Source organism: Mesoplodon bidens (genome assembly GCF_964165515.1).
Source record: "Mesoplodon bidens genome assembly, chromosome: 19".
NCBI lineage: Eukaryota > Metazoa > Chordata > Mammalia > Artiodactyla > Ziphiidae > Mesoplodon > Mesoplodon bidens.
In genome coordinates this window covers 48,180,784-48,206,352 of record NC_138179.1, presented here as the reverse complement: position 1 = coordinate 48,206,352, position 25,569 = coordinate 48,180,784, and the positions used below count along the sequence as shown (strand labels likewise).

General features: G+C 44.4%; 1 protein-coding gene across 3 annotated transcripts in view; it reads right to left on the bottom strand.

Annotated features, from left to right (window-relative positions):
• Window positions 1-800: 800 nt before the first annotated feature.
• Window positions 801-25,569, bottom strand: part of KANSL1 (KAT8 regulatory NSL complex subunit 1) — a 175,290-nt gene continuing 150,521 nt past the window's right edge. For 2 of the 3 annotated variants that reach the window (XM_081218266.1, XM_081218267.1), the window contains 9 exons: window positions 18,976-19,147; window positions 10,068-10,250; window positions 9,398-9,586; window positions 8,938-9,086; window positions 5,008-5,129; window positions 4,308-4,365; window positions 3,972-4,084; window positions 2,904-3,156; window positions 801-2,587 (listed from right to left, as the gene is read on the bottom strand). In XM_081218266.1, the coding sequence (XP_081074392.1) occupies window positions 2,360-2,587; window positions 2,904-3,156; window positions 3,972-4,084; window positions 4,308-4,365; window positions 5,008-5,129; window positions 8,938-9,086; window positions 9,398-9,586; window positions 10,068-10,250; window positions 18,976-19,147 (1,467 nt within the window). In that variant the 3' untranslated portion in view covers window positions 801-2,359. The remainder of the gene's footprint in view (window positions 2,588-2,903; window positions 3,157-3,971; window positions 4,085-4,307; window positions 4,366-5,007; window positions 5,130-8,937; window positions 9,087-9,397; window positions 9,587-10,067; window positions 10,251-18,975; window positions 19,148-25,569) is intronic. The other variant, XM_081218268.1, reaches the window with a different exon arrangement.

The following is a 25,569-nucleotide window of genomic DNA, read 5'->3' as shown; positions in this document are numbered from 1 at the left end:
CATAGCCTCCTCAGAAGAAAACTGTTGAGAACCAGCTCAGGTTCCATGCAAAGTATATACATGTCTGCAGTGACCTCAACCCCAGAAAAGGTGGATGATGCAAAGTGAAATCTCCATTAAAGAGCAATTTAAAATAGATTAAAAAATGTCACAATGGGCTTCCCTGGTGGCACAGTGGTTGAGAATCTGCCTGCCAATGCAGGGGACACGGGTTCGAGCCCTGCTCTGGGAAGATCCCACATGCCGCGGAGCAGCTGGGCCCGTGAGCCACAACTACTGAGCCTGCGCGTCTGGAGCCTGTGTTCCGCAATGAGAGGCCGCGACAGTGAGAGGCCCGCGCACCGCGATGAAGAGTGGCCCCCGCTTGCCACAACTAGAGAAAGCCCTCGCACAGAAATGAAGACCCAACACAGCCTAAAATAAATAAATAAATAAATAAATTTATAAAAAAAAAAAAAAAAAAAAAAAAATGTCACAATGCTGGCCGGCCTCACTAGAGGAAGGAACATTAAGAGCAGTGGATCAATTACTTACATCCAACAACAACAACAAAAAAAGACGATTTACGAAGGTGCCCTTCCTCCTGGCGTCTCTTACCCCTGCCCCGGTGAGAACCACTCTCTCTCTCTGGTGACCATCAGAGGACCCTGCCCGGTGCCCAGAAAACAGCGGAGACTTCCCAAGGTTCACAGCCAGTCGGAGGACCCAGAGAACTGCTCCTCAGGCCCTCAGCCACCACCAGTACCATGTCCAGTAACAAGAAGGGCCTGGCATACATACAACATTCTGTAACTTTTTTTTATTATTTTTTTCAATTTTTCCTTCCTTTTTTTTTAAGCACTAGTCTGTGCTTTGCGAACAGAATCAAGACATTAACAAAGATCAGCTTCTCTGAAGAAAAGCATTTCTATAGAACAAAGACAGCTACATGTTTCGCTGCCAATACACAGCTCAAAGCAGGAAAAGAAAATATTTACAAAATACAAGGTTTTTTTTGTTCTTTTTTCTTTTTTCTTTTTTTTTTTTTTTACAATGCTAAAAGGGTTATTCAGAATTTTCAACCTTATAAATAGAAGAAGCACTTTATGCATAGGGATATGGTGCATTATTGTTTTTAAAGAAACAATGACAAACCCTTTAACTTGCAAACAGAATCAAAAAAAAAAAATATCACTAATGTTGAAAATTGTGAAAAAACCCCAACCATTAAGCAGTTTGTCTACTATTTTATACGATTACAAAATGGCAAAAAAAAAAAAAAAAAAAGAAGTCCTTATTGTCCCCCTTTTTGGTGATGTGATCATAGATGAGACAGGCACAAGGTTAACCCGGGGGGTGATGGGGAGTGATGGGAACCACAGCTCGGACCAGACAGTGTTCCACAGGCGAGGGAGCTCAAAAGAGGAAGGACCTGACAAGACACTGACAGGGAACTGGACGGGGGTGGGGAAACATGACCAAACGACTCAGTGAAAACAGAATTATACAGGAGAGATGGCTGCTCATTTCCAAGACTCCCTAGAGTCTGCAGGGGAGTGGGAAGAGAGGTTAAGTAGTCCTAACCCCACCTCCATAGACCAGGTCAGGGGGGGAAACGTTCCAAGTGGAAGGACTGTGTGCGTGGGTGTGTGTATGGTGTACGAGAGCAGGTGAGAGGACACGAAGGCGCAGGATGGGGACCTGAGCAGCCGCAGCCAGGTTACCGCAGTTAAGGAGTCAGAACAGAGATGACCGAATACAGAGGAAACCCAGAACAGGTCTCCAAGACCTGGGTGACAAGGGGAAGCCATTCTGTCAGCTGAGAGCTGGGTGAGAACAGCTGGCGGTTCAGGCCAAGAGGCTCTGGTGGAGGTGCTCCAGCACAGACGACCAAGGGGACCCAGCCGGAAGGGCCGGAGCTGAGCCAAGCAACAGAGGGGACGGGGTACGAGCCCAGAGCACACTGCTCTCTCCCACCCTAACCTCAGGGGGCGATGCTGAGCTGGAGGTTCCCTTCCCTCTGCCCACCTGGCTGTCCCACCCTGCCCACAGGGGCGCGCGAGAGGGGTGATCATCCAACATCGCTAAGTCCAGTGATTCAACAGTGCAGAGGATGTGCCAGGACCAGGCCAGCAGGGTCTTATCCTGAACTGTTTGCCAACTGGAGGAAGTGCTCAGGTGTGTGACGATAAAACATGGAAACCAAAACATAAACAAAACAAAAATCAAAACAAGAAAGCAATGATCAAAGTAGAATCTAAATTCCTTAAATTCACTAAAAACTGTGAAAATTTTCGGCATATGATGTTTGAATATCAAACGCAGAGATTTCTGAAGCTTTAATGCCAATAGTGAGTCTGTTTAGATTCTCATATCCCACTCATCTGTGAGTTGGACGCTGAGCTGTGACTGTTGCCGCCAGATGCCGACTCTTGAGGGGAATGATGGGAGGCGAGGTGGGTGCCACCTCTGTCTCCCGGCCAGTCTTGCTGCCTGAGGTGCGCCGAGTGCAGCGCGATGCCCGTTCCTGTGCATCCAGTTGGTCCTCACTCTCTGCCTGGGGACTATAGGCCAGGGGGAAGGTTCGCCGCTCCCACGGCTGGACAGACTGCGGGCAGACAAGACGCCTTGGTGAGGACCCAGCCCCAGCCCGCCTCCCTCCCCAGACACACGGACTGGAGGCCATGACCAGGCTCTCTAGAGTTCCTGGGCTGGCCCAGAGAAAATGATCAGAGTGGGCAACTTTTTAACGATGGCCAGTTCCATGGTACCTTCAGAAAGTCAACTTCAAGTTCAGTCCCCTGTCCCCTTCAAAGTGGGGGGGAGGGGGATCCATAAAATGAAGATACACCTTGAGCAGGTGCTGTCCCCCAACAATCCCATCCGCCACCCCGCTAATCCCACGGAAAGGCAGCGTTGCTCACCTGTTCGTCGAGCCCCAGCTCTGGTGTGGAACAACGGGTGTCTTCGCTGGCCAGGTGTCGGAGAGTGTCCCGCGCCACGGGAGTGAGGGGGGCCGAGTGCAGTTCTGGGCTAATGGGGCTCCTGGGGGACTGCCCGTGGGAGAACTCAGACAAAGACTGGCTACTGCTGACATCAGGGGAGGCGGGTTGAGGGGTGGAGGGGTTGGCACTGCCCAGCTGGGGCGTCGTCCGGCCGTCTGATGACCTGTAAGACCTGTATACCAAGAAGCGCAAATCTGAGTGCCTGGGTAATAGGGAATTTCTTATGTGTTTGTTTTTTGAGTTGGGGAGGAGGCATGAAAAAAGGTTCCCAACCAGAGGAGCTGAGGCAGACTGACACCAGCAGTTCTCTCCTAGGAACCACAGACCCCTCACTTTCTCCCACTGCTGTGCACACGGGCAGGCACACAACACGGCATCCAAGAGCTGTGTACGCCCGTCATCCCAAGAAAAGGCCACGGCCGAACAACGCTGGGGGTAATCCCTGGCTCAGTGCCCAGTGGATTCACAGGGGAAGGGGAATTAGCCCAGACTTTGAAAACTGTAGGCAAAGAAAAAAGCAAAAACAAGAGCCCTAAATATTTCTACTTGAGAATCCTGAGGGCTTCTCACTGTAACACTGAAGGGAGAGAGGGTAGGACAGTTCTTCCAAGTAAAGCAAGACCACAAAAATCAAACTCCACTGTTCAAAGGAAGGTTAACTTGTGGTGAGGCCTCCAAAGCTCCTCTAATCCAATCACTACAACCCCCAACCAGCCTCCAAATGCCACAGACAGCCTACTCCTGGACCCCGGGAGGTCACCGGAGTTTGTTAGGACTGGACAGTCACCACTCAGCAAGGGTCCAGCATTTGACTGCTTACACCCTCATCAGTCCCAACACACACCACAGAACGTCTGCACTGTCAGCCATCAACAGGGAATGAATACGAAGAACAACTAAGTGGCAACTCCATGGACACAGCTAGGGTCCCAACTCCCCGCTGACCCTCCCTCCACAGGCCCTGGAGGCCTGTGCCTGCTCCATCACCTGCTGCCCCGCCGCTGAGGTGGCACGCTCGTGGTCCACAGCCACCGAGCCCTCTCCATCTCCTCACATTTGGCATGCAGGGCGGCGAAGGCTGCGTCAGACAGGTCCTCGATCTGCAAAAGAGCATCTTCATCGATCCCCTCTTTCCTCCAGGAAGTCAAGTTTAAGCATGTAGACCAATTCTAGAAGCATCCCCTCCCCACACTAGGCTCTTCCTGGTCAGGACAGGAATACAGTGAGCTTGCACTTGACACCCACCACAGATCTTGAGGCATCTGCAGTGTGTGCACCCACGAGTGTGTGTGCTCTTCTAAGAGGGAAGGCCCACGCCATTACCTCCTCATTCTCCTCGTCAGGACTCCCCTTCAGAGACCGAAGATCAACCTCCCGCCAGCTGCAAAACCAGGAAGGAACAACTGTGAGATGGCAGGCAGTCTGGGGCAGGATAAGTACATCCGTGCAGGAACGAGAGCTCTCCACCTGCAAGTGACACTGCTCTCTGCTGGGCCTGCTTAGCCCTGGGGCCTCTCTAAGAGGTCCCACACTCAAATGCGCACAAGGGGCAGAAAGAGGGGAAGCAGGCTGAGGGCGGGACTAGAGCTGGGAGACCGACAAACTCAAGCAAAAGAACCTGTTTAGAGGGGACCAGCACCACCCAGCACCAGCTGATTGCTACCACACGGGAATGCATATACAGGGTTGCCCAATCTTTTGATGTATCAACAAAAGCTGGAAATAAACATTCATATGTGAAATCTTGCTTTGATGCTAACAACAAATTCAATATTTTAAAACATATTTGTATGCATCAAACAAAACATGTCCATAGCCAGTTTGTGGCCTGTGGTCTGGTTGGTGCTCATATAATGGAAGAAAATTATGTAAAGAAATAATAATTTCACTCTGATCAGGCAGACCTTCTCTTAAAGAGAAGACAACAGCCAAGGCTAGGCCCCAAAGCTCAGTGACCAGAGGAGAGGGAAAGGGGCAATGACAGGAAGACCAGCAAGAAGAGCCCATCACCCGGGGCCTCTACCTGGGAGTAAGGATCTCCTTGTACTGTAGCTTCTCTACACGGGTGGTCGCAGCGACGGACATTGGGATGACGATGTTGTTAATGTCGAAGGAGCTCTCTCCCCTCCTCCTCCTCACTGGCTGCTGTAAGACAAAGGCAAGTGTAAGAGGGAGGAACAATTCTACATACCTCAAATCATACACCTGAGATTTAAAACAGGATCACCAATAACCAGGAATCTGGGTCTTTGGGTAGGCCCAGGCAGGGATGGCAGCAGCTGCTTGCACCTAGGAGATAGACCCCCAACAGCAAAGTGCTCAGGGGAAACACTAAGTGGTCCTGAGGAGTATCTTCCGTCCACAAGTCTCACTCGCACCCTCTTTCTTCATGGGCTCACGTGAAGAGACTTCTGTTGAGGCTTACAGGGGTGGGTATCCTGGGGCCTTCAGTCAACTGCCACGGTTTCTACTCCTCCACGCACAGCCTTATTAACAACCCACCCCCCAACTAAATCCTCCTTTCTGCTTCCCCTTTTATCTCTGTCTATGACACAGACCCATGGGGGATCCTAAAAGCAATGCTTCTGCCTAGTGGTGATTCTTCAGGTTAAAAAGGTGAGTTCCCCTACCCTGAAAGATGCCCAAAAGGACAGGCCCAGCTCAATGGATCATCTAACCTTGGTTGTCATGGAAGCACCTCCTTCTTGTAGATCTGAACTCTTCAGCTAAATCTGTACCCACCATCTGCTCAGTCCTTATGTGATTTCCCCTTTCTGGCTATTATTCTGAGGGAAAGAGCTGAGAGCGTTCTAGCTACACCAACAGAGACGAGTGGAGGGAAACGGATGAAGAAGCCTTGGCTCCACAGCTCACGCTCCTGGAGAAAGGAAATTCGCTCCTATAGGAAGTTAAGATCAAACTCTTGGGAAAGAAGACTAACAAGGATCCAGTATCAGAGGAGGAGGTGGGTATCTGCAGCAAGCGGGAGACCGGAGGAGGAATAAAGCAGGGAGCCAAAGGGCATGGTTTCTTAGATGGAGGGGCATGTCCACGAGCTGCCTGTGCCCAGACAGCAAACACCCTGCCCTGAAACAGAGACACTGGCGATTGAGCTGAGAGAGCCCAGAGCGAAACAGTGGGATGACAAACATGCTGCCATGGTGACAATACAGCTGCAGACAACTAAGAGGCTACATCCAAACCCAAACCACCAAGCGCGGCCAGCCCAGGGTGAAGGACGATGGGGGAGAGGTGGTTCCCTACAGCCGACCTCTCTACTCTCTGTTCCTAGAGGGGGATCTATGACTGAGCCATCGTATCATTTCAGGACCTTCTCAGAAAATGGTGAAAGGCAGTGTTTCCTGGGCCAGGATGTTAGCTGTTGTCACCTAGGATTTCAGGTTATTTCAATGTCCTTTTCATCTCAGTCTTCTCCTCTGTTTGTAAGAATAGACTGTCACTGACTTCACAAATTTAGGGTAACTGGTTAACCAAAATGGTTGAAGAGACTTTTGCAAGTCTTGCCTGGCTAAGGATTAGTGACCTCGCACCCAAAGGCCTCTGCCACATCTCTGCTGAACTTATACACCCCACTACAAGAAGTGTACCTTAAGAAAGCCTCAGGAGATAGCTTTCCCTAAATCTTGGTCAAGAATGAATGTGAAACTGCTGGCAGAAACAGGTATGTACTTTCCCTGAATCTTCTTGGGCCTGCTGTTAGTGCCTTCGAGGCAAAGGGACAGGAGCGGGTTGTGGGGCTCAGCAGGCTCCAGCTCCCACCCTACATTTAGATTTCCCAATTCCATAAGGCACTCATTCGATCTAACTTAACTACTTTCTCCTGTTTAGAACGAGGTGGAGGGCAGGTGATGGGAATGGAAAGTGGTTCCCATACCTGGCTGCACGTCAGACGCAAGATGAGGAGTACATTTAAAAAAGAAAAAGAAAAAACAGGTTCAGGGCCCCCTCTCTTCTAACTACCAAGTCAGAATATCCAGGGCTTCCAAGAAAGAAAAGAAAAAAGGCCCTGGAGGCGGTTCTGGTGCATCTATCAGCTCTTGTAGCTTTCTGCGGGAGCACCACCACATACACCCCATCCCTCTCCTCCCCCACCATTTCTCCAGTGTCTTTCTTGTAGCTTCTCTACCTTATTTTAACTACCTGGCCTATCACTCTTCTTGCTATTATATAAATCCAGATTCTCTGAAAAAATCTGGCAGCAAGAGCCTTAAGGGTCAGCACAGTGCTATATACAAAATTTGTACTCATTAGACAATAAGTAAAAATTTCAAGTGATCCAGGCCTAAGTTTACATTCTCCAGGCACAAGAGGGCGGCAGGTGAAAAAATACTGAAGTCTCACCAAGTCTCACAGAAGACTTCTATTAGAATTAGCCTCTTTAAAACAGTTTGGTTTTTCTGAGAACCCCTACTAATGGACAACTGAGTTAGCGATAGATACTACACCACCTGTGGACACAAAATCTGTGGGTGTGGGAGGGGAGGAACAAGGAGGTCTTCTGGAAAAGACTCTGATTTTTTTTTGCGATACGCGGGCCTCTCACTGTTGTGGCCTCTCCCATTGCGGAGCACAGGCTCCGGACGCGCAGGCTCAGCAGCCATGGCTCACGGGCCCAGCCGCTCCGCGGCATGTGGGATCCTCCCGGACCGGGGCACGAACCCACGTCCCCCGCATTGGCAGGCAGACTCTCAACCACTGTGCCACCAGGGAAGCCCAAGACTCTGATTTTTAAAGAGTAAAGACACAACAACGTGAAGAATATCTACCGGATCGCAGGAGCTCAGTGAGCACATTTTGTGGGCGTAGAAGTTTCTTGATATAAGCTCTGAAGGGGCTTCAAAGCACCTGTATAGTCATGTCTGTAATGCCCCAACCTAGGCTCACTTTGTGCAGCATGATGGTAAGAGAACTGGCTCTGCAGTCAGACTGCCTGGGTTTCAATCACAATTATATCCTCACAAGTCACCTCACTTTACGCAGCTTACTTAACCTTGGAAAGACTCAGTTTCTCTGCCAACAAGACAGGAATCTTTTATACCACCTACACCTCAAAGGGCATTCATTAAAGGATTGAATGAGGTAACACACATAATGCACTCAGCGCTGACACAACAAACATTACAGTTGTATCGTTTTGTTTTTTACTATCTCCATTATTATTATTATTACTATATAAAGGACCCTTTTACTGGGGTCCTACAAAGCAGCTACGGGTATATGTGTTCAAGGAGGCACACACTGAGGAATTAAAACACTAGAATGATATTAATGTGAACGTGTGTCTGGAATGGCCATGTAAACAGCTTTCGGGGTGGAGTGTGGTACCGCAAAAGCTGATCAGGGGCCAAAGAGCCTGCCGTTATGCGCATACTACATGTCAGTACTGCCAGCGTGGCCTGCTGGATCTGTAATTCTGCTCTGTACACCTAAAAAACATGGGCTCTATGTCCCGCTTCCCTTGCAAGCACCCTAACACACCCGGTGTTTATTCCCAGCACTCCAGCTCCACTCCCCAGGAGAGTAAAAACAAGGCAATCAAACGTCTCCAGTGCCCACAGGCGTCTCTCTTTTATCCCTCCTCTCGTGTTTACTTAGCCCGACAGAGTCAGAGTCATGATACTGTTGAGTTCTGTGTGAAACTTAGTCCCACGCACCCTGAATAGTCATAGATCACCCAAGAGGTTGTCTCTGCGTCAAGCTTTCTATGGCTGGCTCAGCTCAGATCCATCTCTACTGTGAAAAACAACTCAAGGAAAACAATGTAACGGAGGATCAAATAGCACCACTTTGGCGTGAAAAAGACAAATACGCCAAGATGAGCCGAGTCCCCATAACTGCCCTGGCCCTTACAACCCTGTCTACACTGTCCTCCAGACCCACTGGAACGAGCTGTCACTGCAGAGGGGCTGCCCAACTCCAGGCAGGTACTTACAGACGTGCTGGCTGTAACCTGTGGACTAGAGCTGGTGGGTGCAGAGGTGTCTGATGACGCAGAGAGCTGTCGCACCAAGGGACTGTGTGGTGGATGGTGGGTGGCCGCCAAGTAGCTCGAACTGCTCAGGTCCGTGTGATGCTTCAACACTGCAGAAGTCAACAGAAAAGAGGAATACGTGGCTACCTCAACCTGCTCTACTTCCAGCACAAGCCAGGGATGCCAGCAATATGCAGTAAAGGCAAAAATGCTTTCTAAGCCTAAAGGATAAAGAGATGAAGCAAACTGGTTGACGGGAGGTAGGGATGGAGCAGAGGTTGCTACAGAGTAAGACGTGACCTGCACTCTGCCTTCCTAGAAAGTGAAGGACAAAGCTAAGGGCAATTAGAAGAAGCCCAGGCTGCCCCAGAAAGCCCTGAGCAGGTGCAAACGAAGGCAGAGGTGCCGGGCCTGGCCCTACCTTCACTTCTCTCGGATGAATGGTCTCGCAATCTCATTTTGCTGTGGTTTGGGTCATGCACGGGTGGCGGCGGGTTGAGCGAGCGCTCTGCTTTGGGCGCTGTCACTCGCTCCACCATAGGCACGGCCCCCACATCGTCTAAGTGCTGCCTGTGGGTCCTGTCAGGCCGGGTTTGGTGATGGGACAGCTCTGAAGAGGGGAACAGAAAAAGAGCTGTGAAACACCTTCTCTCAGTCTTTTCTTATTTGAGTTCCGAGCTCTTGAGTTCTCTCTAGGTCAGTGATAGACACCCAGGGCAGCAGGACAGTCCTCTGGGACCGAAGCTTCTGGCAAATAACACACTGGCCAGAACAGGCCAGGGAGCCCACAGGGCTCTCAACCAGAAAAAAATGTGACACCAGACTACAGAAGACAGCCTGCCCACCGATGGACCCAACGCCATGCCACAGCTAGCTGTTCACTGAGCCCCAAGATACATGGTGTCTGGAATAGCTTTCACAGTCCATCCGAGAGCATCTAAGACAAGTAGGAAAAGAAGACTGTGAGCTGAATTTACATCAGTCAACTGCTTCTCCCAACCCCAACACAGTGCCATGGCCATACCAGTAACCTGAGAACATAGAAGGAACAGGAAAGTAATTGGAGGACTCTCTGGACCCCTGAAACTTACTGGCTGTTGTCAGGAAGGAGTTGACCAACTTGTGCCTGTCTTTACGAGTTGGATCAGGGAGACTGCCTGGCATGGGTGCTCTGTGCTTAAGTGAAAACTTTTTTGGAGGTTTGATTTTGTCAAAAGGTTTGTTCTGCCATTGAGATTTCAGCATGCTCTGGAAGTGCAGGCTTGTGGGAACATCTGCAAGAAACACAAAACACTGCAGTTTTAGTCCAGACACCTGGGCTCTGGGCTCTTCTCTCACGAAGTGAGGCGTGTTCACAGCAACTCTGGCTCACCGGTGAGCGAGACCCACACTGCACCCTTCTTTTATTTGCCCAGTGGCAGGATGACCCAAGCAGGGCAAGCACTGTCATGTGGAAGATCTGTTTATTGGAACTTTACTGAAGGTCATTCTTTTATTCACAGACAAGTCACTGTTGCCTTTTATTTGCAAGTTCCAAACAAAAAAATCTAAAATACCTTTTGTTAGACTGATGAACTTTTCTTTGTTCCCGTGTTCCACTAAGTCTGTTAACTTTATTTGAAAGATTGATAAACACCCTGTTCTTATTCTTCTAGAAACTGAAATGTTTCAACCTACTTCTTTCTATCAACATAAAGTTAATCAGGATATATTCATTCAACAACTACTTACCGTCTATTATTTTATGAGACACTGTACTGGGTATACATCTTCCCCTAAATAAGAACTATACTATTCTCCCCGCTCCTTCCTCCAGACCCTCACCACCTCCCACCTGGCGATTACCTAGGTTTTTAAGTGGATTAGTTAATATCCAATATCATAAATTAATCTTTTAGACTTAATTATACTTTTGTACCTTCTTTGGGGGCTCACCACTGCTTCTTGCATCTTCCCCTTTTGTTAGTTTCCTATTTTATTTTCCTAAGAATGTGGCCTTGAGTAATTTCTTTAGAAACAGTATTTCTAGATTAAAACCAGTTTTCTCTCAGACTTTAAAGCTGTTACTACAGCGTCGCCAATAAGACGGAATCTGGCTCATTCACTTGTAGGTGTTCTGTTTTTTCCTTTAAACTTTTTTTGGGGGAAAAAAGCTTGCTGTGGTACTCGATAGGTCAACTTGGGGAGAACTCTGATACTGAGTCTTTCAATCCGTGAACGTGGTACACCTCTCCATTTATTTAGGATTTAATTTTCTCTCATCAGTGTTAGGTAGTTTTCACTGTACAGTTCTTTAAAAAAATTTTATTTATTATTAATTAATTTACTTATTTAGCTAGCTGCGCCAGGTCTTAGTTGCAGCATGCGGGATCCAGTTCCCTGACCAAGGATCAAACCTGGGCCCCTGTATTAGGAGTGCGGAGTCTTAACCACTAGACCACCAAGGAAGTCCCCATTGTACAGTTCTTATACATATTTTGTTAATTTGATATTTTTGATGACATTATACATGATAGCACTTAAAAATTTTTCAATTTATAATTGTTTACTGCTAGTATGTAGAAATACAGTAATCTTTAATATAATGACCTGTATCCTGTGATCTTGCTAAATACATTACTAAGTTTTTGTTTGTTGTTGTGTTGTCCTTAGAATTTTCTACATACACAAGTATGTCACTTACAAAAAGCTGTTTTACTTTCTTTCTAATTTGTATGCCTTTTATTTCTATTTCTTGTCCTATTATTCTGGGTAGAACCTCTAGTGGCAATCTGAAACTTACATTTTCCTTTTTATAGTCTCATTCTGAAACTTCACCACCATGGATATAGGTGTGGGTCTTTTTTCAGGGTTCTGAAAAACTTTCCATGGTCCTTCTTAATCTGAAGACCAGAACATCTCTCTTTAGCTCCCAGTTCGTCCTGGGAATCATTAACCACCTGGGACATAGTCAAAGTCCAAGCCCCTGGGACTTCCCTGGTGGCGCAGTGGTTAAGAATCCGCCTGCCAATGCAAGCGACGTGGATTCGAGCCCTGGTCCGGCAAAATCTCACATGCCATGGAGCAACTAAGCCCGTGCACCACAACTACTGAGCCCACATGCCACAACTACTGAAGCCCACATGTCTAGAGCCCGTGCTCTGCGACAAGAGAAGCCACCACAATTAGAAGCACTTGCACCACAACAAAGAGCAGCCCCTGCTCGCTGCAACTAGACAAAGCCCAGGCACAGCAACGAAGACCCAATGCAGCCAAAACTAAAATAAATAAAACAAATTAAAAAAAAAAAAAAAAGGTCCCAGCCCCTGAGTCCATACCCGCTGCTGTAGCACAGAATGAAACACCACCGCTTTATGGAAAAGGGGAAAAATCCAACCTAGCTATATTCCAAAACAAGTCCAAACTTATCACCCAGGCAAATGCCCAGGTCCCATCCTTACTTCTGTGTCCTTTTTCACTGTGGGCAAAGAATCTTCCCCTACCAGCTCCTACCCCATCGGAGTTTACTCAAAAGCATGTGCTTTGGGCTCTCCTTTTCTCTAGTTTTATTTCTTCAGTTATCCTGTTTGTTTTCCATCTTTCAAAAATCACTCCAAACTCTATTCACCAATGGCATGCCTTCTTTTTTTCAGAATTGTTAGAGGTTTATTTAGTGTATTTTCTAAACATTATTGGGGTTTTGGTGCCCAGGGAGGATAGTTTAATCTGAGCTAGGAAGGGGGGCAAAGAAGAGGGGAATAAATGAACATTTACTAAACCCATTATATTGTGGCTGGCATTGTGTATTACTTAATCTTCGTAACAATTCCATGATGTCAACATAACTATGCTCCCTTTAAAGCTAAAAAACAGATCCAGAATTAACTGTCAGGGTTACACAGTTTAGTAAGTAACAAGCAACATTCAAACTCAGGTCTGTAAAATCCTAAAACCTATACTCTTAGCCACTACACCATGAAATTATTCTTTGGCCCAGAGAATGGAGCAGTTTAATTCTGGGGTGAAATGTCTCAAATTATTCCCAAGGAACTGGAGAGTACAGGATATTTTTCAGAAGAGTTCTGCAGTGTAAAAAAGAAACTCCTTCCTATAGCATAGACCATGTATTTCATGACACTTCAAAGAACAAGATACATCTCTGAGAACAGTACTGTCTTCTGAAATTTTTCCCCATAATCATTCTTTCTTTTCTACACTTAAAAACAAATTCACCTATCCCAACCCTTAACATAAATATATCAGCTTTCAGCCAGGCCAACGATATCAGAGCTCATTGTACTCCCAACCCTCAGATCCCACCCAAGGCCCTCAATAAAATGGCTTGATTTTCCCATCCCCCAAAGGTCAAATGTTAAAAAAAAAAAAAAAAAGATCTCCCAAGTAAGAATTAAGTTTAGAGGTATTAATGGTAAAAATTCCTTGCTCTAACTCACAGTGGTTGGGGAAAAGTATATAGGAAATAAAGCATCGTCTAGAGGAATTCTGAAAGCTGGGCCGAGCTTGCAGGCATAAAGAAGGCTCAAGGAGTGGGAGAGCACCTCCCCCTATATCCCAGGATACCCCTTGGTCAGCAGGAGAGTTACTCCCCCTTGGCAAATGCTCGTTTTTTGTTTTTTTTTTTTTTGGCTGTGCCACGTGGCATGCAGAATCTTCCCTGAGCAGGGATCGATCCCCCTGCATTGGGAGTATGGAGTCTTAACTACTGGACTGCCAAGGAAGCCCGCAAAGGCTGTTTAATGGGACTACAAAAGCATAGTAGTTTCATTTTATTTTCCGCGGTCACTGTGCTCCCAAACCTGAAAATTAAGCCAGGGAGAAAATGAAATAGGATATGGTTATGGCGAAAATAAGTAGTCCTAGACGTGGGTCCTCGTCCCATCACTGAGTAGGGAGAAAACAAGAACAAATCACTTAGCTGGGCTTTAGCTTCTTCATCTGTAAACTGAGGCAGCAAGACTTGATCAGAGCTGGTAACATCCTAGCACACATGCTCTAGCTCTCTCCTCTTTTGTCTGCTGCAGGCACAGGCTACTCGCAACATTCTTTCTGTTGTACCCCAAGACCTTAGACCCATCTCAAATAATTAATTAGTTAATTAAACCCATACAGACACCATCAATCAATTCGACTTAAGCACAAGAGAAAGAAGACATTTATATGTTATTGCTAGACCGGATGACTACTGAGTCTCTCAACTCTAACATGGTAAATCAATGAGTCTTCAACTAAAACTCCACTCCTACTCCCCTCCCCTCATTTAAATGCTCTGAAGTGGAAGCTGGCACAAGTGTAGACCACTACTGCCTTGTGCTCTGGAGCTGAGGTACTAAGTAGAACTAAGAGCAATTTCCCCTATAAACCCACTGAGTAAGCAGTTAGGGATAGTAACGAACTGTTTAAGGGACTCAGGCTGCTAGAAGTTTGCTGTGTTTTAACTGCTTTCATATAAGAGTAAAGAGAAACTCAGTTAAACCCCCCAGTCAGTGAACAAAAATATCTCTTAGGAATTGCTGGTCTGAGTTCCTGTTCTGAGCAATAACACCTGGGATCTACAGAGCTACAACTCTGAAACAGACTGAATATAGAGGACCTGAAAGTAAGCAAAGAGTTGTAAAAATGGAAGAGAACACAGTAGGGACCCATGCAGCTAGAGGACTCCACACATGCACACCTGCACAGGTAATGGCTATTAAAGTGTATTATCAAACAGGAAGGTGCGGATCCTTGAAGTGCACATCAGTGACAGGAAACATCACCTCAGGTTACTATTTCCTCAAACAAAATGAAAAGACTTGAACTTCAGGCCCACCAGGGTCTGACACTCCAAGATTAACCTGTTTTACTCATTACTTTCCACCATTTTCTCAAGAACACTTTCTTGTGGTGTTTTGTAATACTCACTTGCTCCTCCTGCTGGTAAGGTGCAGTGGCCTCATGTATACAGCTAATTGTCTTGGCAAGCGCTCTCAAAAGAGCCTTGATCTTCACAGCCAGCAGGTGGTGCTCTTATTAAGCACAAACCTAAATCTAAACGTTCTTTTCCCCAAGGTTATACATCCTCTGCCTTTCAAGCTCAGGATTAACTGGCTTGATTAAGTGAGGTAATAAGGAAACAAGATCCTCTTTCTGGAGTACTAAAGGGTTATCACACCCTAATGTCTCCACCTTCCAGTCAGGCAGTAGTTCCTCAAATTAATGGTAGTGGCTGAGGTGTGGCAAGATGGAAGATAGAACTCTAAGATTAAGAGCTGCAGTTGGTTCCCATCCTCACAAAGTACACAAACTGGTTAGGAAACATTAGTAAAACTCTACACGAAAATGAAAAGTTGGAAGTCCTGCCATCTTTAAATATATTCTAGAGAAGAGGCTGCAAAGGGGTGGCCCAGAAGTCAGGTCTGGAGCACATGTTTGACCCACACAGGTGTGCTGGCTGCTAGTCTTCACCATTACTCACTATTCTACACAAAGATATTTGGGGAATCTCAATACTTTAGGAGGTGCTATTCACATCTTTGTGGCCCTGGGAATCTTCCAGTTTACGAATAGATAGCATTCTGAATGTGGCAGTTGTTTGGATCAAGTCAAAATTATCCCGATAGTCACAATATCAGATACACTAATTAGGTCCCCGAATCAACCCACAGAAAGTCTAATTTATCCATAGGCAGATATGTTAATCATTGTACTTGGTATATATACTATTCCCCTGTACAGTCTCATAAGTAGAGTTTAATGACCAACTCGCTTGTCGAAACCGCAATGTCATGGTTAGGAGGTAGGTAGGTAGGTAGGTGGGGGCGCGTGCGTGCGTGTGTGTGTGTGTGTGTGTGTGTGTGTCCCCGAGAGAGAGGGGAGAGAAGGGGGAAAGGCAGGAGGGGGAAAAAGTGGTGGGAGAGACAAGACAGACAGACACAGAGAAATGGCAGGCAGGAAAATGAAGACCACAGAGACCACAGAAAGGGGTCTCCTTCCTTTCCCCCTCATTTGCTACCTATAGTTGCTTGGAATGCAATGGAGTGGGGAAGTGTAAGGGCAGCAGTCAGATTTATAGATACGATACAGTCAGAAGAACAGAGAGTGTTAATTGGGAATGGGTACCTCCTTGTAGAGATGCTGAATGATGGAACAGGAGATGCCAGGCAGGTGTTTTGGGCATATCTGATTGGGGGATGGGAGAGAGAATTCCCAATTATACATGGTAATACTGTTGACAAAGGAATGATCAACATATTTATCAGTGGATATTCAATGAGTATGGAAGAGACCTTGTCAGAATCAGATATAACTATAGGCTTCAGCCTTCTTTATTCAAATATGAGACCATACAATTCAATATTGCAATCCTGAGAGAGTAACTCAAGAAATGTTCCCAAATCATCGTGGTGTCTCTGTCTGTAGCTAGAGTCTGGAAACAGGTAGAAACCTGACTTCTCTTAATATCCTGGCTGGGGAGAAACATGAACTATAGTGAAAAGAAGGACAGGTATCAGATGACCTCGGTTTGAATTCTGGAGCCTTCTACATTAGCTATGTAGCCTGAGATAAACCACAACCTCTCTAAGTCTATTTCTTGATCTGTAAAACTGAAGTAACTTTACAAGAGTACTGAGAGAAGCAAACGAAACAAGTATAAGAAAAGTGCTTGTAAACTATAAAACACTATACAAATATTATCTTAAGTTATATAAGTTATACTCCAAGTGGCAAGAAAGGGTAAATGTCCATGACTCTGGAATCTGAAGCACAGAGGAAAATGTGTTAGTGTTCTCTACTCATTATGTTCTAAAGTTTATTTACTGCTCCCCCACTCCTGACCTAAACCCCTGCCTAGCTTGCTATCCATATGTTTCAAGTTTTCTGAATATTTCCACTCCTACTAGAAGTCATGTGACAGCAAGAATATTATACCATGACTTTCTTACAGTTGAAGGGAGTCATGATAGTAAGGCTTGGAGTAGCTCAACAGATTTAGGTGACCAAGAAAGAATCCAGTCATTTGAAGAACAGATAAGGAATGAGGGGATTACAGTCATCTAATGTTTGATCAATTAGAAGACGGGATTCTCCAGGATAGTTTATCAGTAATGACTGTTTTTATAAATAAAGTTTTATTGAAAGAGCCACACCCACTTGCTTATACATGCTCTACGACTGCTTTTGTGCTATAAGGGCAGAGTTGCCTAGTTACAACATAGACTAAACCTAGCCAGTATGATCCATAAAGCCTAAATTATTTAGTATCTGCCCTTTTATGAAAAAGACAATATACTACTGATGCTAAAAAAAACTTGGGTTTTCTTCTCATGCCAGTAAGTAAATCTTACATCCCATGTAATTCGCATTCCCCAGACTCCTGTTTTAGTTATCCTCCTTTCAAAAACCTGTACAGACTATCTGTAAGGTGCTATGAAGGATAGAGCAGGAAGAAAAACATGGTTCCTTATCCTGAGAGAACTTAAAATTTAACTAATGGAAAATAAGGTCATAAACAGCCATCATATAAGCCATAACACACAGATAAAATAACACAGTGATTCAAGAGGAAATGCTTACATTCTGTAGGTCGGGGCCAGATCATGAGATTATTTGCAAAACAAATCCAGATTATGAAAACACTGGCTTCCTGTAGTCTATAGAACAGTTTTCAACATTTTTGCTCATGTACCCCCACCATTTGAAATGTAATTTTTATTTTGTTTAAAAAATTTTTTTGCCACACCGTGAGGCTTGTGGGATCTCAGTTCCCCGACCACGGATTGAACCCGGGCCCTCAGCAGTGAAAGCATGGAGTCCTAACCACTGGACCGCCGGGGAATTCCGAAATGTAGTTTTTAAGGAAATCATAAACTCAGACAGTGGTAAAGGCTGTATTTTCTAGAATACTACCTGCATTAAAGATATTTATACCAACACCTCAGCACGTACATATGTAATATTTACCTTAACTAAAAAAAATCTTTTACACCTACTTATTCAACCAGACTACAGTCACAGTAAAATCTAATTTCAGTTGTTAATTCTTTCTCTTTTTAAAACTTAAATACTGTACAGTTGACGTGCAATATGTTAGTTTCAGGTGTAAGTTATTAATTCTCTAAATATTTATTCTAAGGTGACAGAAAGGGCAGAGAATCTTGCCATAAGTTATATACGAAAAAATAATGTACCTCCGTCTTCATTATTATTTTTTTTTTTTTTTTTTTTTTTTTTTTTTTTGCGGTACGCGGGCCTCTCACTGTTGTGGCCTCTCCCGTTGCGGAGCACAGGCTCCGGATGCGCAGGCCCAGCGGCCATGGCTCACGGGCCCAGCCGCTCCGCGGCATATGGGATCCTCCCAGACCGGGGCACGAACCTGTATCCCCTGCATCGGCAGGCGGACTCTCAACCACTGCGCCACCAGGGAGGCCCCGTCTTCATTATTTTTTATTCAAAACTTTCTTTTACTTAATTCCCACAGGATTCTTCTTCAGGAGCCATGAACTCTGAAATGGTTCCTTTGGTGTCCCTACTGCCCAAGGTTTTAATACTCTGGGGGGCAAGACCCACAGCAAGACTCAATATGGGTAAGAGGAATGACTTTCACATAGTGGGAGAAAAGCAATTATGAAAAGGGAGGTGGAAAAGGAAAATTGGCAGACACAGAGGCTTATCAGGTGGATCAACTTAGCAGCGCTGCCCATGCTGTTTTACATCATGGCACACATAGATAATACATTTTTTAAGACAGACTCTGTATAACAGACCAGGCTCCAAGCTGGAGGCAACTGTCCTAGCCTCACCATTTGAAGTGTTAGGGGAATTTCTCTCTTAGCAAGCTGCAATGTTTTAGTGGCACATTCCGGTCTGGGAGATCTATTTGCAAAATTCTAAGAGAAGACTTTGTTGACAGCAATACCTTGACAGTACCTGGGGGTTGTACCAGAATCTTGGCCGACTTTCTTTCACTTTGCACACTTTAAGTCTCACGTATTAGACTTTATATTATGTAGACTTTCTTACCATCTGGAAATGCTAGAACCGGGTGAACACAAGAATCCAACTGGGAAAGGCGTTCCAACAGAGGGGCTTCATAGTGGATTTCTGGAGGCGTGGTGCTGGCACTGCCTGAGCCGCACAGTGCACAGGAGGGGTTCACATCACAGCCAGAGCGCACTGTGCTGTTCCGGTGAACCTGTGAAAAGTCAGACAAAACTGACAATTCAGTGTCTCATAAAAACCCAGCTCCCCATTCAGTATCCCAAAGATTCAAAAGGCCCTCTCTAGGGACTTCCCTGGCAGTCCAGTGGTTAAGACTCCGCACTTCCAATGAAGGGGGGCGTGAGTCCGATCCCTGGTTGGGGAACTAAGATCCCGCATGCCGCGCAGCGCGGCCGGAAACAAACAAAAAATCATTATGTTGTACACCTGAAACTATATAATGTTATATGTCCATTATACCTCAATAAAATAAGAAATAAAAGTGACCTGAAAGCTAAAAAAAAAAAAAAAGCCCCTCTCTAGATACATATACGACACCACTAACAAAAAGTTTGATCAGTTTGTTAAAAGATTTCCATTTCTCCAACACACTAACCTTCAAAGTCATTAAGTAAACCTGCTTCTTCTCCAATGAAGACATCAAGTTACATGAAGCCCTTAGGTGCTTACCAAGAACACTTTACAAAACCTGTATGTTTATACCACCTTGATGGTTTTCTACCATCTGCTAAGGTGAATAGCTGGCTCCAGATTTCTGGGTGGAACATGACTTTGCCCTCTTCAGCAACTTCATCCACCTAAGAGCCATACTAATGAATAACCAACCATACCTCTCCCTGTTCTTTTCACATCTCCTGCTATAAAAAGACTTCCAGGTGGCCTGAAACAACATGGCAAATTTCCGTGGACTACACAGAACTCACTAGCTACTCTTTAACCTAGCCTAAAAATCTACTGTTATAAAGCTCATACTTAAGTAATGAAAATGAATTTGGGATGGTGAGTGTTCATACCCACAGTCTTCGTGTTAGATTAATTCCAATGGGATAGAAATCATTTTCATTAAACTTCTTTGGTATACATGTGAGCAGGATAAGAAATACCTCTTCAGCTAAGTCCACAGTCAAAAATAATCACAGTTGGGCTTCCCTGGTGGCACAGTGGTTGAGAGCCTGCCTGCCAATGCAGGGGACACGGGTTCGTGCCCCGGTCCGGGAGGATCCCACATGCCGCGGAGCGGCTGGGCCCGTGAGCCATGGCTGCTGAGCCTGCGCGTCCGGAGCCTGTGCTCCGCAACGGGAGAGGCCCGCGTACCGAAAAAAAAAAAAAAAAAAAAAACACAATAAAAAATAATCTAAGTCTTCAAAAGATTTAATTCTGTTAAAAAAAAGGGGATTTTTATGATTTTGTGCTTTGAGGAGAAAACTTCAGGTCATGCTGAATGCAGGATCCCTAGGTTCTTGTGTTAGGATGAACAAGTCTGGCATTTGCCAAATCATGACCACAAAAAAGTCATCTGGGTAGCATGCAGTCCTAGAAGAAGGGACTTGTCTGTGGAATGACACTATGACAAGGGATGCTAGGAGCAAGGGTAGTATCATAATAAAGACAAAAGGATAACATCAAAACTCTGTAACAACTGCGAGAGGTGTTTAGTTTCAGCACACCCAACTCTTGAAAGCTGTTTGCCTTCACAGACACGCACAGAAGAAAGATAAATATGAGAACAATGCAGTCTTTATCAACGTTCCCCAACTGCCTCCTTCTTGCAGCGACATAGATGGGTGGCATTCAAAGAAGGCCCTGTGAAGGTTAGACTGGGCAACTTACGCTAAAGTAAAAGAATTCTAATAAGCTGCAATTGTAGATGCCTTTGAAAGGAAATTATACCAACTAAACACACACTTCTGTAGACATTAACTGGTACTGTTTTGGGAAAAAATACCTCTTGCAACCTATTTAACCAGGGCTGGCTTTCTGGGGGAGGTAACATTTTGAGGCAGAGAGAGAGAGGGGCCTACGTTGGCAGGGACAAAAACCACAGACTGCATAGGAGATGAATGGGAGGATTTAGGTAATTAGAATCCAAAAATGGCACAAAACTTTAAACACTGACAAGATTAGAAAAACATATAAAAATCAGAATAAGAAATCTTAAAAGGGAGGTATATTTTCTCCTCATAAACTAACCCATGAAATCAACTGGCTCTCCAAGTGGGCAATGCACAGCATTCCATTTTATAGACTGGATGTAGAGTAAAAACGGTATGGCAAGAGGAACAAACTAAGAGAAAGATTAAAATAAAAGCTGAAATTACCAAAAGAAAAAATACGTGCTAGAAACAGCACATTTAAGAACTGCTCTTTGGGAGTATTTTTCCCCCTCTTCCCAAACCCACCTCAAGAATGGGTTAGACAGGAACAGAGCAATTAATTAGATAAACTGTAAGACTGGCCTAATAAAGAGAAAAAAGGAAAAAATGCAAACATGTAAGAACTCCTCAAAAGCACTAGTTAATTGATAAACTGGATACAGGATACAACCGTGTAGAAACATACACACAGCCAAGTTAAAATAAAAATAAACAGTCTTGACATAATAATGTTATCCAAATAAAACACTAACATGTAGAGAGATGCGAGAGAAGGAGGATAGAGGAATGTGCAAGAAACCACTGACGTGGCTATGATGGCGGAGAGGAGATTAAGGAGAGCTTTCATTTTCCACATTATGCATTTCTATAATGTTTAAATGTTACAATTTTTATATTCCATCTAATCGGAGAATACAATACACATGCCTTAAATAAAGGCAGGGGCTCAGACTAGTCTTGTGTCCTCAGTGAAGTCTTTAAAAACATTGAAGAACAGATAATTTCTATTCAATTAAAATGGCTGGTGCTGGCATAAAGAAATTAGATTTCTAGGGCTTCCCTGGTGGCGCAGTGGTTGAGAATCTGCCTGCCAATGCAGGGGACACGGGTTCAAACCCTGGTCTGGGAAGATCCCACATGCCGCAGAGCAACTAGGCCCGTGAGCCACAACTACTGAGCCTGCGCGTCTGGAGCCTGTGCTCCACAACAAGAGAGGCCGCGACAGTCAGAGGCCCGCGCACCGCGATGAAGAGCGGCCCCCACTCGCCGCAACTAGAGAAAGCCCATGCACAGAAACGAAGACCCAACACAGCCAAAAATAAATAAATAAATAAATAATTTTTTTTTTTTTAAAAAGAGTTTTCATCAGAAGTTAAAAAAAAATTTTAGATTTCTATAGTCCTCTTAGAAAAATAGAATTGATTTAAAACCTGATAAAAAGTATGTGCACACATACTTACACACCAATCTTACTTTTGAATGAAAAACTGTGAAGTGTTAATAGAACCTAGAAGTATATAAAAATATCTTAATTTATTAAGTGATAAATTTGGAGAATTTTTTTGAAGTACAGTTCAGGCAACTTTAAATATACACACACAGAAATAAGATGCCAAATTATACACATGTATTTATTTATTTATTTGTTTATTTTAAAAACCACAAAAAAATAAAAACCACCTACCATGAGCAAGTGGGATTTATTCCTGGATATGAAAAGTATTCGATATTAGGACATCAATTAATACAATTTCACACTGCCCATTCAACATCTCCACTTAGATGCCTTAATAGGCATTCAGAGTTAGTGAGTTAACACTGACCTCCTAACTCTTCCCAACTTCCAGTTGCTCAATCATAAATCCTTGGACTCATCCTAAACTCCTTTATCATACCCCAAAACCAATCATGAAATCCTATCGTCTCCGCCTTCTAAATGTATCCAAGATCTGACCACTTCATACCACCTCAACTGCAGTCACTATCTTTTCTCATATGGGTTTCTTAAACAGCCTCCGAACTGGTTTTCCTGCTTGTCCCTCCTTCCAGTTATTTAACACAGTAGTTGGTATAATCTTGTTTTACAACCTCAGTCACACTATGCCAGTCCTCTGCTCAAAACCTTCCAATGGCTCATCTCATGAAGAATAAAAGTCAAAGTTCTTGCACTGGTACACACAAAGCCCTATACCATCTGTCACTTCTATCCCCTCTCTGACTTCATTTCCTGCTTCTCTTGCTCACGTTACCAGTTCCTCTGACTTCCTTGTTCCTTCCCCAAAATGACAGGCAAACTTCCTGATCACAGGCCCCTGCACTTGGCTCTTCTATTAGCTCCATCGTCATTCCCTCACCTCAGGTGTTTTTCTCAAGTGTCATCTTCCTAAAAATAACTTTTATTTAGAAACATACAAGTGACCAAAGAGTCTATCTATTCTTGACTATAACAACAATAAAAAAAAATACTGGAATAAGTTTAACTAGAAATTTTAAGCACAAAGCTTAAAGCTATTAATTATTAATATTCTACAAATTAATCTATAATCTTAAACTCAGTAGGTTTTTGGTACAGAAGAGACAAGAGGCAAATGTAATTTAAACAAACTACAAACTGGAAGAATAAATGCCAAGGGGAAAAGTTCCCAGAAATTTTCTGATAAGCAAAGGTAGACGGGAATGATTTGCCCTACCACATTTTAAAAGTTACAGTAATTTAAAAAAATATGCTACTGGTTAAGGAACAGAAAAATTAATTAAACAAAAAGAAAAAATAGACCACTATATATAACATGACCATTTAATGTTTAACACAGGCAATATTTCTAAATGAATTAACTAAAAAAAAGGGTCAGGAGGAGATGACTTTTCCAATAAATGAATCAGGGAAGTCAAGGTCTGGGGGGTGGGAAGAAGTTGGATTCCTACTTCACATCAAAATAAATTCCAAAGGTACTGAAGATTTAAAGATAAAACAAACATTATGTTTAAACTGTAAAAGAAAAATTATGTGGCAACATACAGTAGTTAAAAGTGTGGGCAGGGCTTCCCTGGTGGCGCAGTGGTTGAGAGTCTACCTGCCGATGCAGGGGACACGGGTTCGTGCCCCAGTCCGGGAAGATCCCACATGCCGCGGAGCGGATGGGCCCGTGAGCCATGGCTGCTAAGCCTGCGCGTCTGGAGCCTGCGCTCCGGGACGGGAGAGGCCACAACAGTGAGAGGCCCGCGTACCGCAAAAAAAAAAAAAAAAAAAAAAAGTGGGGGCAATGGGGCAGGCTGTCTGGGTTTGACCCCTAACTCTGCTGCTTACTAGGTGTATAACCTTAGACAAGTTAAGTAATGGCTTCATCCATAATAACAGCTGCTTATCTGATCATGCTGTTTTGAGAATAAATATCACTTAGAACAGTGTCTGGTCTCAACTCTGTTATTTTTGTAGTCACACAAAGTACACTGTCATCACTTATAATGGGGGGAGAAAAAAAAAGACATCAACCATAAAGACCATCGATATCAAATTCTAATTTCTTGTTAGTTGTATGACCTCCTCAAATTTACTCATCTGTTATTAAAGGATCAATAATGCCAATTTCATGGGATTGTGGGAAATGTAATATGATTTCTCAAACTATTAAAACACTACACAAATGCTAGCTAAATTAGTATATGTCAAGGTTTCTCAACAACAGCACTACTGACACTTTGAGTTGGATAATTTTTTGTTGGGAGGAGATGTCCTGTGCACTGTAAGTAAGTAGCAGCTTCCCTGACCTTTCTACTCATGGCGCAAGTAACACCTTCCTCCCCACCTTTTGTGCCAACCAAAAATGACTACGTTGTCAAATGTTTCTTGGGGGTGGGCAGGCGGGTCAAAGATCATTGAGAACCATGCGGCTCAAATTAGGGTTATCCCTCCTCGTAAAATTTAACGCACAGGCTCCCATTAAATATTAAGGTGTGAGAGAATAAAGGTCTCAAGACTACTGCAGTCAAAAGAACTCAACAGCAAGCGTGAAGAGGCTTCCACTAATCAAAAATGACAATTTGAGCATAGAAAAGAATTTCAATGGCTTGAATAACTCAAATATGTTTAAGTCGATGACTTCATAATCATACACACACACCCCTCCACAAAGACTTTATTGATTGCCCTTGGAAGATGGCAGGAAATCAACTTATTGTTTGAAAATTGGTAGATAAAAGGAAATAACATGAATCATGCTTCTTTCTGCACAAACTGTACTTAAGGGTAAACCAATAGTATAAAAGGGCATTTTTCTCTTATAGAATGATCGTATTTATCCTTTAGCCATAAACCAGAAAACCGGACAACACACAGCTTAAGACAGAAACAAACGAGGTAGCCTGTGATTGCCTTGGCTTTCTGCCTGAAGGCACACTGCAGACTGCACAGCAGGTGAGGGATTCTAAGCAGAGCGTGATGATTTCACTGAGTTAAGGAAACACACTCCCAGAGACTGAAGTACAGAGGCTCAGGTGACTGGTAATTATGGGGCAGAATTGTTGAGAAGAGGAAGCCATACAGAAAAAGAGTTCCAGAAATCTTCATGAGATTTCCTTGAGTGTTCACTGAATACTAAGAAGCCCATGTACAGGGTGAAACTCCATCAGGTCAGGCGAAGAACGAAGGAGCTGTGAACTGAACAGTTCCCCGAGCTCACACAAGCAGGGAGACTTCTCCATTGTGACCAGCCAAGTGGCACAGAGCATTCAAAAAAGACCC